The sequence below is a fragment of the Volvox carteri genome (assembly GCF_000143455.1).
Source record: "Volvox carteri f. nagariensis unplaced genomic scaffold VOLCAscaffold_64, whole genome shotgun sequence".
Lineage (NCBI taxonomy): Eukaryota > Viridiplantae > Chlorophyta > Chlorophyceae > Chlamydomonadales > Volvocaceae > Volvox > Volvox carteri.
This window is the reverse complement of record NW_003307607.1, coordinates 367,975-380,687: the sequence shown is the minus strand read 5'-3', so window position 1 is coordinate 380,687 and position 12,713 is coordinate 367,975. Positions and strand designations below refer to the sequence as shown.

At 52.5% G+C, this 12,713-nt stretch overlaps 1 protein-coding gene across 1 annotated transcript; it reads left to right on the top strand.

Moving 5' to 3' along the window:
* Positions 1-8,522: 8,522 nt before the first annotated feature.
* Positions 8,523-12,124, top strand: VOLCADRAFT_97755 (uncharacterized protein; the record flags this gene model as incomplete). Its single annotated transcript, XM_002956703.1, has 4 exons — positions 8,523-8,613; positions 9,305-9,478; positions 11,558-11,587; positions 12,096-12,124. 4 exons carry the CDS (start codon positions 8,523-8,525, stop codon positions 12,122-12,124), a joined length of 324 nt encoding a protein of 107 aa, XP_002956749.1.
* Positions 12,125-12,713: the final 589 nt, after the last annotated feature.

Here is a 12,713-nt window from a genome sequence, read left to right as displayed (position 1 = left end):
CAGTCGAGAGCCATGCTTAACTCTGCTGTAATCGCTGTGCTGAGCCGTGCTGTGGTGGTTAGGGAACTGCATGGCATGCGGCCGGTGACCTGCCATCATTATTCCCGGGTCGCAATCCAGCATCACGACCTGCAGCAACTCCTGCACAATAGCTAGCTTGCGGTCCTGCTCAGGCACTATTTGTTGTCCTGGGTGTTTGCACGGCATCCACTCCAGTCGGAGCCCTCCCTCCAGGTGGCCTAGCCACTGTCTCTGTTTGTCTGGGAGCGGGTGGCCTTCATTAGCTGCCTGGAAGAACTCTCACCACACTGCTACATGTGTAAGTAGCCTTCCTGGCTGGCAGTCCTCGGGGTCCGGGAGCAAAAGACGATCTCTTCTACAACTCTTGCTCATCCTGCTGATCTACTGCATCATGTCACCCTAGAGGCTGTAGCCTCTGTCAGGCCTCCTGTAGCCGCTGTACGCCTCGCTGCACGCTTCCTTGGGTGTCCCTGCTCCCCTTGCTGGTATTCATCCTGCGACACCGGGTTCTCCCCTTTCTGCTCCTCACTCACCCACTTGCTGCCTTCACATGGGTCATCGTTCCACGACACCAGTTTGTCCAGATCAGCTCCAACCTCCTCCCGGGTGTCCGTGTGGTAGCCGGTGCTAGATCCTCTGGCTCCTTCCCCCATCTATCCCTTGCTTGATCGCAGTTGACACAGTAAGCCTGGGCCCCTGGGCTTGCGTCTCCTTGTGCTGCACCTCGTTGCCGCTAACCGGGCGTCTGGCAGTTGGGCCAGCCATTCTGCCTCTGTTGCTGGGTATTTATACCGGCAGTGCTGCCCAACCTGCACTTTAACACAGCGCCCCTTCTCAGCGTAGCTAGTACACAATTCAGTGCCATTCACATGGCCCCTGTATGCACTCTCCATAATCTGCTCCATGCCCACTCCCTGATATCCCTGCCGACCCAGCTCCTGGTTTACAGCCCACCACTACGCTGACAGGCGGGCTCAGCCGCGGTCCACCGCAGCCCCCCCCACCGTGAGGTGTTCCCAGTCCCGGGTTTACTAGGAACTGGTAGCCCGCACCCACTGGGCTCCGACTTGCGCTCCTCTGGTCGTGGAAGCCGGGAACTCCTGGTTGCCGCCCTTCTCATGCCACCCCGTTGCCCACACTCATCCTGCACTCTCTGTCAACCTCCTCTTAAATTCCTTGGTAGGCTGTAAGTCAGCTGCCCATGCGCCTCTCGTAACTTCACGGCCGTGTGTGCGAACAGTACCACGGCCGGCCAGGTTCACTCCCCCAACTCCTTGAACATTGGAGGGCTGACATCCATGGTCTGGAGAGCCACCTCTAACCCAAACACCCGGAATTCACGGGCCTGCTGCTGTAGCTTGAACACACTCATCTCCACCCAGTTCCACGGCACCAGGTATCCAGCAATTTGCTCCGTGAAGTGTCCTTGAGAAGCGTGTTTGGCTTTTGCCCTTTGGATGTACGCCACAATGCGCTGGTGTTGCGGCACTGCAGAATCCATGCAGCACTCACGCAACTCCTTGGCCACCCCTGGGCCCACCTTAGCCAATGCATCCTCGAGCACCTTTTCCACCCGCTCTAGCATAACACGACTGCGGGTTTACCACCCGCATTGCGCGGTGGCTTTGCGCCATTCCTCTAACCTGGACCTCTGTGACCTCCCACAGCTGGGATATTGGGACGCGGTCAACAACCTTGTAACGCAGCGCCTCTGGGGCTGCCATGTTGTTTCCTTACGGTGGCTGTGCGGCTCTTGGATGGCCTTCTCCCGGACACCATGGTTCGCCTGGGGCTGCTCTTCCAGGCCAGTGGCTGCTGCCGGATACAGGGCTCCTGCTCCCACACTGGCGAGCTGCGTCCTCCAGGGCCTAATCCTCAGCCAAGCGTCTGACTGCTGCTGTTTATCCTCCCGTCCTTCCCTGGCTTCCGCACCCCAGGGGTGGCTTCCATGCCTTCCATTCCGTGACTCAGGAAACCGCACCACCATTCGCCTCTCTTCCACTGGGTCCTCTTAGCCCTGGCTTGGGCTGGCAGTACGACCTTCCGACCCTTGGTACATGTTGCCCCAGATTCCCACCCTCACCGACGGGCCCCCACAACTGCACCTCATCCATTGCTGCTGTCCGAGATATCTCCCCTTTCTGGCTCCAAGTCCTCCTCGTCCACTTCTGGCCCCATGCACTCCGTCTGGGTGCTCCGCTACACGAGAACAATCCTGCTGGGTTGGTCCTCCCGGTGAACACAATGCAACCTACCGGCCCAAGGCAACTCAGCCTGGGTGCTTTGCCGCACGAGAGCATACCCCCTGGGGCTGGCCTTCCGGATACATGTGACCCATCCTACTGGCCCAAGGCAACTCCGCCTGGGTGCTTCACCGTGCGAGAGCACACCCCCTGGGGCTGGCCTTCCGGATAAACATGACACAACCTAGCGACCCCATGCAACTCCGCCTGGGTGCCTCACTGCCCGAGCACAAACCCGCTGGGGCTGGCCTTAATAATAAACACAATGCAACCTACCAGCCCAAGGCAGCTCCGCCTGGGTGCTTTGCTGTACGAGAGCAACCTGCTGGGGCTGGCCTTACCTACCAGCCCAATGCAACACGGCCTGGGTGCTTCGCTGCATGAGAGCAAAAACTGCTGGTGCTGGCCTTGCGGATAAACACAATGCAACCTACAGGCCTAAGGCAGCTCTGCCTGGGTGCGTCACTGCACGAGAGCAAAAACCTGTGGGTGCTGGCCTTGCAGATAAATGCAACACAAACTACCAGCCCAATGGAACACAGCCTGGGTGCTTCGCTGTACGAGAGCAAACCTGCTGGTGCTGGCCTTGTGGATAAAAACAACACAACCTACTGGCCCAAGGCAGCTCCACCTGGGTGCTTCACTGTACGAGAGCAATCTGCCGGGGCTGGCCTTCCAGATAAACGCGACCCAGCTTACTGGCCCAAGGCAACCCAGCCTGGGTGCCAGTGTTTTTTTCATTTTTGCCCGTCAATTTTCCAGTCCGAATGGAGGAATAGGTTTTTAGTCGGGGGAATAAAAGTATTCCAAATCTGTAAGGCGCTGGGGGGGCCTACACACCCCCCAGACCCCCCCATGAGTTTTTGTTTAGTTCGTACAAACACAGGGTTTGGGGAATATCACAACATGCGCACACCACAATCTCCCCATAGAGGTGTCTCTTGCACGCCAGGAAGCGGCGTACACTTGGATGCTGCACGGGTGACTGCTGTTGCAGAGCACAAGCAAACATAAACCAGTTAGCCCCTACTCATGCACTGATCAAATAGAGTTTGTTCACCGTCGTTCATTTTGCATCACGTTGAAAGATAACACTATACGACTTTCCAGATTGCAAAAGTAATGATGCATAGCAGCAATGAACCAGAACCGCCGAACACAACCTGTTGTATCACGTCTTATTGCAGGAAGAGAACCGATCGGCGGATGTCAATCCCCTGATACCCAGGATACTACAATTATCCCCCCTCCAGAGTTGAGGGCATCCTCGACCGTTCGTCTATCTCAGGGTACCCGAAAGATGTCAGCATCCACAAGAAACCAGCGGCAGCAGGTCACAAGAAGAATCGATCCCGGGTCGAACTGGGATATCGAACCACTATACCAATTTGTTCTATCCTATCTTATCGCAGGAAAAGAACCGATCGGCGGATGTCAATCCCTTGATACCCAGGATATTACACAAGCTCTGCAGTTGGTTGCAGCCCCTGCTGTTGATGCTGCATGCTAGTTAGCAGTTCATTGTGTACCGGCCCCTTTTGCTGGCGGCCTTCCACTTCTCCAGTGCCACCTCAAAGGGGAACGTGTACTGGTCGTAAAGGTCTTGCATGAACATGCGCACGCACAGTGCCAGGTGCTCATCCAGCCGGTTGTGGGCTGGGTCCTGCAAGTATGCCATTGCTGAGAACCGCAGCTCGTCCTCCACAGACCCGGGCACCATCACAAACACCATCTTAGCCAAAGCTGAAAACTCCGTCAAGGAGCCGGCAAGACCCGGTGCATTGCTGATCCCCTGCCACAGTCGTGGGGTCGGTGTGTCGTCCAGCAGTGCACGGTAGGCGTGCTTGCTTTGCTGTGCCTCAGCCTTCACGGCTGCCTGCCGCCGCCGCTGCGGGGGGAGCATGGGCCAAAGCGCACCATGTCGTGCACCTCCCCCTTACTCACATCCACCGTAATGCACTGCGCCCATGTAAACATAGCTCCGAAGTACAGCTGCCACTTAAGGGGATGCTTGTCCTTCTTCTCAAGCCAAGCACCGTCGCTCTGGCCCTTCACAACCCGCTGCGTCTGTGGTCGGGGCGTCTTTGCGCCGCGGAGTGTGGGGTTAGGAGCAGTGTTTTTTTAAGGAATAAAGAGGCCATTTTGGCCTTTGGAAAAACGGAATGAATTGAGGCCGATCCGTACATTTTCATTCCTCCAGCCAAAAACGTCCATTGCTGCCAGATTGCTCTGTAGTGTGCAGAACTTCGTATTATCGATCATAGAATAGATATGAGGGGCCATAAGAAGGTCAAGCCCGTGAGTCAACGCGGCATAGCAGAATGTATGACCGGTCCTCACATAGCCAAACACGCAATAGGCAACGACTCGAACGTCGAACAAACACCAAAACAGCAAGATAAGCCTGGAAAGTTTCCTGATAAAGGCGTTTGGAACGGCGGTGCTGTTGTCGGTAATGCGTCGGCAATGGTGTTGCTGCCAACGGTGACCGATGACACGGGCGCCATTACCCCTGCCTTCCATGGCGGGTGTGATCAGCCTAAGCGCAAGCTGTCACCCAATCAGCTCGACAACAAGACCAGGAAGTGGCTGGACAGCAGCAGCAGCAGGGGCCGGTACATGATGAACCGGTAGAGTCCAAGTGTGCTGTGGTTTGCAGTGGCGGGTGACAGCCTGTGATTTGCTATGCGGTTGCTTGCTTTGGGCCTTTGCTTGGTCGGATTTACTTATTGCTCACAAACAGTGCCAGAACTATCTATGCATGTGCATGAAGAGTAGGCACATGAACGAAAACGCGCCAACTCAGTGCGTGCCTCTTGGTCTATGAGGGGAGTTGTAACTTATCGGGGGGGGGTGTCTGGGGCCAGCGCCCCACACTTACGGAATAAATTACGGCGACCCTAGGAACTTTGTTACTTAGGTCGGAATAAATTGAGACCCGCCCTAAATGAAAAAAATCACTGGTTAGGAGTCTTAGCTGCAGCGCCGGGGTCGCTGCTGCCATCGACCTCGACGCCCGTGTTTCCTGGCCCATCGCGACTGTTTCCATATGAAGAACGTTGACGTTTGGCCCGCTCGCTGTTCACAACCGGAATGGTGTCATTGTCGTCGGTTGGCTGCAGCATGTGTCCACATTGCCTACGACCTCTAGGCCGTCTTCATTACCGTCGCTAATAGCTTCAGTGAAGTTTAATATCTTCTTTAATGGCCCTCCACGTTTTGGGAGCTTCGGGTCCGAATATTTTGCAGCGCTTGGTCTGGTCAGAAACAGTCCGATTAGAGGGTAGGACACACTGTCGGGCAGAGCAATTCTTTTGGCTGCCCCGGTCGCACAATTCCCGTGCTTCCCTAATTCGACACCCTGAACACGCAAATTCTGACTGTCCGAATGTCCCTGCCAGGCCAATTCGACACCTTGTCAGCCTAATTCTGACTGTCGGAATGTACCACCAGGCTAATTCGTATCCCTGTCAGGCTAATTCTGACTGTCGGCACCCGGACAGGCCAATTCAGGCCCAGCACAGCCCAATTCCGAGGCTCCACAGCGCAATTCGAATACCTCCGGCGGGTCCGCCAGAACAATTCCAGATCTCGGCAGACCAATTCTTTTGTCAGGAATAAAATCCAGGCTAATTCTGCGACAGAGCTCTTCCCTAATTCCAGCCCGAATCCTACCCTCCTGTCCGATTCCTCGTTGTTGACTTTCGGGCGTGACCTTCCTAGCAGTATCCATGGCATTAATGTACCATGATATGGTTAAGATGTATGTCTCCTGTAAGATTCTAGCGGATTTGGCATAAACAGTCCATTTTTGGCTGGAGGAATGAACTTGTACGGTCGGAACATTATATATTCTTAATTTTCAGGACCGCGAACAATTTTTTATTCCGAATTCGGAATATATTCCACAAAAAAAACGCTGCTGGGTGCTTTGCTGCATGAGAGCAATCCGCTGGGGCTGGCCTTGCGGATAAATGCAACGCAACCTACCGGCCCAAGGCAATTCAGCCTGGGTGCTTCACCACCCGAGAGCATACCCCCTGGGGCTGGCCTTCCGGATCAGTGCAACGCAACCCAGGCGCTTCTCTCCCTGAGAGCATCACCCGGGTAAAGCCTACCGGCCATGGGCACTCGTTATTGGGCAGACTTCCTGAGTCTAGTTGCTACTCTTTGCGGGGTGTAGCTCCCCAGGTGTAGCTCCCCGCGGTCCGGGCACTTCAGCGGGCTCCAGCTGGGCACCTGGCAGTAACCCGCGGTAATAATAAATCACGCTGAGCTAAACCTCAAAGCAATGACCTCTCCGCCACGGCGCCTCATAGCCGGATCACCCCATTCCCCAGCAAAAGCATGTGTAGTTGCCTACCCGCTGCGGCCGGTTTCGGGACACCCCTTTCCCTCTTAGATGCAACCGGGTAGGCCTAGTTGCAGCTGGTTGCGCCTGCTTTCAGACAATGCGGGATAAGGAGCGGAGTCCGTTAATCACCACATCGTCCCCTTCTGGGTGTTTCCGTCGAGTGCCATTCTTATCGCCTTCGTCATATCCATTACTTCGTTCTCCTCCGGACCTTCTCCGGCTCCGCCGCGCACTTCATCATGCTCGGCCATCTCTTCGCTGTTACTGACGCCCGATGTGCCAGTAACGCTGTGTTCCCTGATTTCCTTCCTTAATTATTAAACTAGGTCCAAATGTATTGTATATTGTTACTTTTGACGTCCGTATTCCCCAACAAACGACGTTGGCTTGCCCACCTAAAAGGTGGTTGGCTTGCCCACCTAAAAGGTGGGCAAGAACCAACATATTGGATGAAATGGACGAGCATGCTCGGACTGAGACACAATTACTCTTTGCGCAATCCGTTTTGACTTGCGCTTGCTTGCACAGTTATCGGGCGATCTTGCGCTGTCTGAAGTTAGCGCCTTGTTCCCAGCTAATCTTTGTTACGAACTACGGTATCCGTCCCTGTCCTCTGCCCAGCTCTGGGCTGCGCCGCACTTGCCGTACCGCACTACAGGACGAGCACTTAATTATTCCGTATCTTATCCATCCGTATGAAATACTCCGACGGACTAGCGGTTTGTTGGTGAGGATTAAGGAAAGCTTAATCCCGTGACAATTTATCCAAGTGGAAAGAACCCCATAGGGACCCATACGAGACCATCGCCTGTAGGTGATTGATATTTTACTGACGGATCGATGATAGATGCCTAGCTTAAAAAAATATTCAATGCAAAACCCGAAATAACCGGCACCATACAATGTTAGTTACAAGTTACAAGTTCCGCACACAAGTGCGGGTGTGTCCGTAAAAGCCGGCCGGCCATGGACGTACAATGTACGCCAACTCAGATTTACTGATTCAGTGCTGACTATAAGCAATCAGTACTGCTTGGATAGAACTTAACATACTTTTCCTAATATAAGAAAGCAAACACCAGGGGCGTTTGGGCAAAGATGCTATGAAACCGTACGCGTCTTGCAACCGCCACGCAAAGCGATCGCCTTCGCGAGGCCAGCCGGCCCTCATCCGCTAGTGGATACACCGAACACCAATGCTGGGAGAAGTAGGTTACATAATTTTGGCATTTATCGTGCATGACTGTCCCATAAAACATACACAATCAATGCATGGACGTAAGATTGGTTAAGCTGCAATCTTACCCCTGACTAAGGATTGATTTTTTTGTTGGTGTGCATATCCAGAAATGGCTAAATAAGGGCCTCATTTCTTTTGAGTGAAAAACCCAGAATGCGTTTGTATCATGGAATAATACGTGACCGTACACCCGCTTACCTTCTTGCTAGCTTTTGCATGTCATACAAGGCCACGGCTTTTATCCTGGTGGACAGGCGGCCCTTTCCAAAACGCCAACGCGTTGGCGTACGCCTAGACAAGCCAACGCTTTCAGCTGCCAATTTGTCATGTTGATTTTCCTCGGTTTCCGTAGACCAGGCAGGTAGCTTTATCAGGTAGGTGGGCAGGTCTACGTTATGTATATGTTGTACAATAGGTCCCAGCTAGAGCTGAATCGCTGATTTCATTGCATCAATGGACAAAGTGAAACTTTAAACGACGGCGCCAGTCATAATTCGCAGTTATTGTCCTTCCTGCTGTCGCGGCAAGCGAGCTGCAAGGGCTCGGTTGCACCTTAACTCGCCATCCTCTATCGGTACAGTTGTGAAACGCGAGCGACCTCCTCCGAGTTATTACGTGCCAAAACGTTCATGAGTAGTCTAGTACGTCGCTGTAGATGACAGCTATGATGTGGCTGTGCAATTTCCTACTTCTGCTATGCCTCTCCATTGGCAGACTCGTCCTTGCAGCACAGCAAAGAGATGGCTCATCCACAGGTAGGTTTTGTGGGACGAGCTTACTTGGTCTCGTCTCCCAATAGCTCATCGCCATGCATCCGTCCAGAGTTTTTCCTTAAGTGATATATTACTTAAAAGGAAGTAATCGGGGTTTTGGCCTTTGGAGGAAAGGAATAAATGGAGGCCGACCCGTACATTTTCATTCCTCCAGCCAAAACCATCCACTGCTGCCAGATTGCTCCGTAGTTTGCAGAACTTAGTATTTGCAATCATAGAATAGATATGAAAGGCCGTAAGAATGTCACGCCCGTGAGTCAACGCGGCATACAAGCATGCATGACCGGTCCTCACATAGCCAAGCACGCACAAGGCAATGACTCACGGCGGGTGACGGCCTGTGATTTGCTATGCGGTTGCTTGCTTGGGGCCTTTGCCTGGTCGATTTTTCTTACTGCTCACAAACAGTGCCAGAACTATCTGCGCATGTGCAGGAAGAGTGCACACACGATCGAAAACGCGCCAACTCAGTGCGTGACTTTTGGTTTATGAGGGGAGTTTTAACTTACCGGGGGGGTCTGGGGGGGCCGGAGCCCCCCCAGCGCCTTACAATTAAGGAATAAATTACGACAACCCTATCAACTTTGTTACTTAGGTTGGAATGAATTGAGACCTGTCCTAAACGAAAAAAATCACTGCATCCGTCTCACCTTTTCACCACCACAATGTACAGGCTCAGTATGCGGTGGCAATGTGGAGCAGCCTACCTGGTTGCCAACTGCATTAGAGATCAATGACCCAAATAATGGGGACGAACTGCGTCTGCATCTCAAGCAATGGGTAGAGCTTTCTTCCGTTGCTGACCTGCTCGCAGCAGCAGCTGCACCTCTTGTCGACGGCGGTGAAGGTGCGTTTGTTGTGTGTGAATGGGCTTGTTTGTCCTGCTAAAGATGTAGATACACACAAAGGTCGAGGAGGTTTAGTCCAACAGTGGGCAGCAGGTCCTCTATGGCCATAAAGCCATAGCTTATAACGTCCCATGTGAACGAAATAGGATGACCCTCGTGTAGAAGCTGGTACACAGTATGGCACTTGAACAACTACAAATACGCGCAAAGCGCTTCACCAGCATTTAGAGAGGCCTTTTCAGCGGCCAGCTAATACAATTTGTATCGAGACTTCATAGATGTGTACGATTCTGAAGTCGTCAGTTTGACACTGGCCATTCACACACATGGATATCGGGTCATATGACTAATCGCACGAAAATTGTGGATGTAGTAGCTGAGGTTGTCTGGCAAGACTCTGTGCCTGAATAACCTACAGATGGTGTGGATTATACACCCACTGCCCGAGGGAAGGCGAGGGTAGGCAGAGGTTATTAACAGCAAACTCGATGCGTGGCAGATGTTCGTCCAAATCATCCTGAGTGGGTGAAATACGGTGCCTAAGTGTCTCTTCCAGTATGTGATTTATTCGCTCGGTTTGACCATCCATCTTTGGGTGGTAGGCTGTGCTCATATAGAGGTGGGTCCCTAGGAGGCGAAAAGTTTCCTTTCAAAATGGCATTGTAGGTAAAGCGCGTGTCCCGGTCAGACACAATATTCTGTGAAAGGCCGTGCTGCCTGAAAACCGTAGCCTCAAAGAGGTGGGCTAGATCTTTCACACCAACGGATGTGGTTGTAGGAACCAAAGTGCATTATTCCGTTCAGGCGGTCCACGAACACTACTATCACATCATGCCGATTGCAGGTTGGTAATAGCTGAATTACCAAATCCATTGACACATTTCCAAACGTTACCTGGAATGGGATAGGGCTGAGGCAGTCCACCTGGCTTTTGGTTTGAAGCCGTTGTTGTGCTGACATGAGGGGCAGGTACCAACATAGGCCCTCATGTCAGGATCGAACCTGGCCACCAATAATGTTTCGTGATCGCTTGTTTGGTGCGGTCAATGCCACAGTGGCCAGTGTAAGGAACATCGTGGCATTCATGGATGATGTCCTTTCACAAATCAGACACAGCTGGCACGTACATCTGGGAACCGTTATACCAGGAGCCATCTTTCCGTTTACGCCACAGCTTTGCTCCCGGGCTCTTTCTGAGCGTAAAGTCGCCATCATACCCGCTTAAGATTCGGCGCCCAATATCGCTGCCAACCAGCGATGCCATGAGCACGTTTAGCACCACATCCTGAACCTGCCTGAGGGGGTCAGCTACCTTAAGTCGTCCGGGTCAATACTCCCAATTAAAGTCGAAACGTGAGAGGTGTTCCAACCAACGAGCTTGTCGTCGAGAGAGAGAGTTTATCGGCGCTTGCTGTTCTTGCAAATAGACCAGCGGTTGGTGATCAGTGGCGAAAATGACATCCCACGCAACCTCGAGGTAACAGCGCCACTCTTCAAGTGCAAGAATACTTCCTAAACACTCTTGGTCCGTGGTCGTATAATTGTACTCAGCTCTGCTGGATTTAGAGCTTGTGTACGCGACTGGGCGATCGTTCTGTAAAAGTACATCACCCGTGCCGTGTAACGACGCATCGGACCAGACGGTGAAGGGTTTGTCCAGTTCAGGGAGTTTTAATACTGGTGCGTTTGTAAGGCAGACTTCACGCCCTCGAAGGATGCTTGGCAGTCCTTCGTCCAGTGGTTCGCACTGGTGAGTGACGCGAGTGGGGCCACGAGAGAAGAATATCCTTGGATAAATCTTCGAAAATAATTGACTAAGCCAAGGAACGAATGCAGCTTTTGCATGTCTGTCGGTATAGGCCATTCTTAAATGGTTTTGACCTTACGCTCGTCCACTTTCAGACCCTCTCGGCTGACGACGAGACCCGGAAACAATATGATAACGGGTGATCGCGTTACGTCGCGTTAAATTCGCGTTACGAGGCTTTAACGCGAGTTTAACGCGACGGTAACGCGATGTAACGCGATTTCAAGCACTGATAACGCACCGGTTCGCTTGTGTGTATGGCCGAACGCAGGTCATCTTTATTCGCATGCGAACGAGCTGAGTAAGTTTGGCTGGCAATGCGTTAGCTTAAGCAACTAACTCAAACTTTACGCGATCGTAAACGCGACCAGGTGATTTTTAACGCGAGCGTTAGCTTAGCTATAGGTGTAACGCAAACGCCTGCGAACGGCATACGCGGCTGCGAATGGCGCGAATGCGTATGCATGTGCGAATGTGGCAAATGGTATCGTGAATTTTACGCGACTCTAAACGCGACCAGTTGACTTTTAACGAGCGTATCGCCAAACGCGAGGGATTGCGAATTGCATACGCGACTGCGAATCTTGCGAATGCATGTGCGTCTGCTACTTCTGCGAGTGCATTCGCAGTATTTCGCAAACCTAGGTGCAACCATTTCAATTTAACGCGAGTGACTGCAATTTGCATGCGGGAATGCGAACTGTACCGCCAACCGTGCAATACAAAGCTTTACAATATCAGTACAAGAACTGTACAAAGTGCAAAGTGCACCGCTGTTGCACATGAACTGTGAACCACAACACTTACAGTTTCCCTCATACATGTGAGCTATCCCTAAATAACAGGGACGAATGAATAGCAAATCCTAACATGACCTATGCAACTCAGTCAGCAACTCTTACTATGTAACAGGGTGTTTCCACTTGGCCGCACACTAACATTAAGTTCAAAAAAATCTCACACCTGGCTCAGCAAATCACCCAGGCGATAAAAAAATTAGTTAAATACATGAATAGAAAGTAAAAGTTCTCTTAAAAAATCGTGTAAAGGGGGCGTACGCGAAAAGCCGAAGGGCTCAGTGGAAACGCCTCGTACACTAAGTCCGCATATCGGGGGCCGGCGGACTGGGCGCCGTACACGCTCGTCCAGCTGGGCGAACGCGCGCGCGGACGCGACCTGTTTCGTGTGATGTGGCAATTCGCAGATTTTGGTCGGCTCGCGCGACATTTCGTCAGAGGGCCTTTGTATGGAATTTTTCCGGTGCGTGGCGAATTTTTTCGGTGCGTGCGTCACTCAAGCTGTGGCGACGCACTTTCTGGAGTGATGCATGTCGATGGAGTTCAGGAAAGCACTTTGGGCGAGCCAGGAGGCGCGCGGGCGGCCACTCTGTATGACAATGCACTTGCCATTCCTTGCGGAAGTAAAGC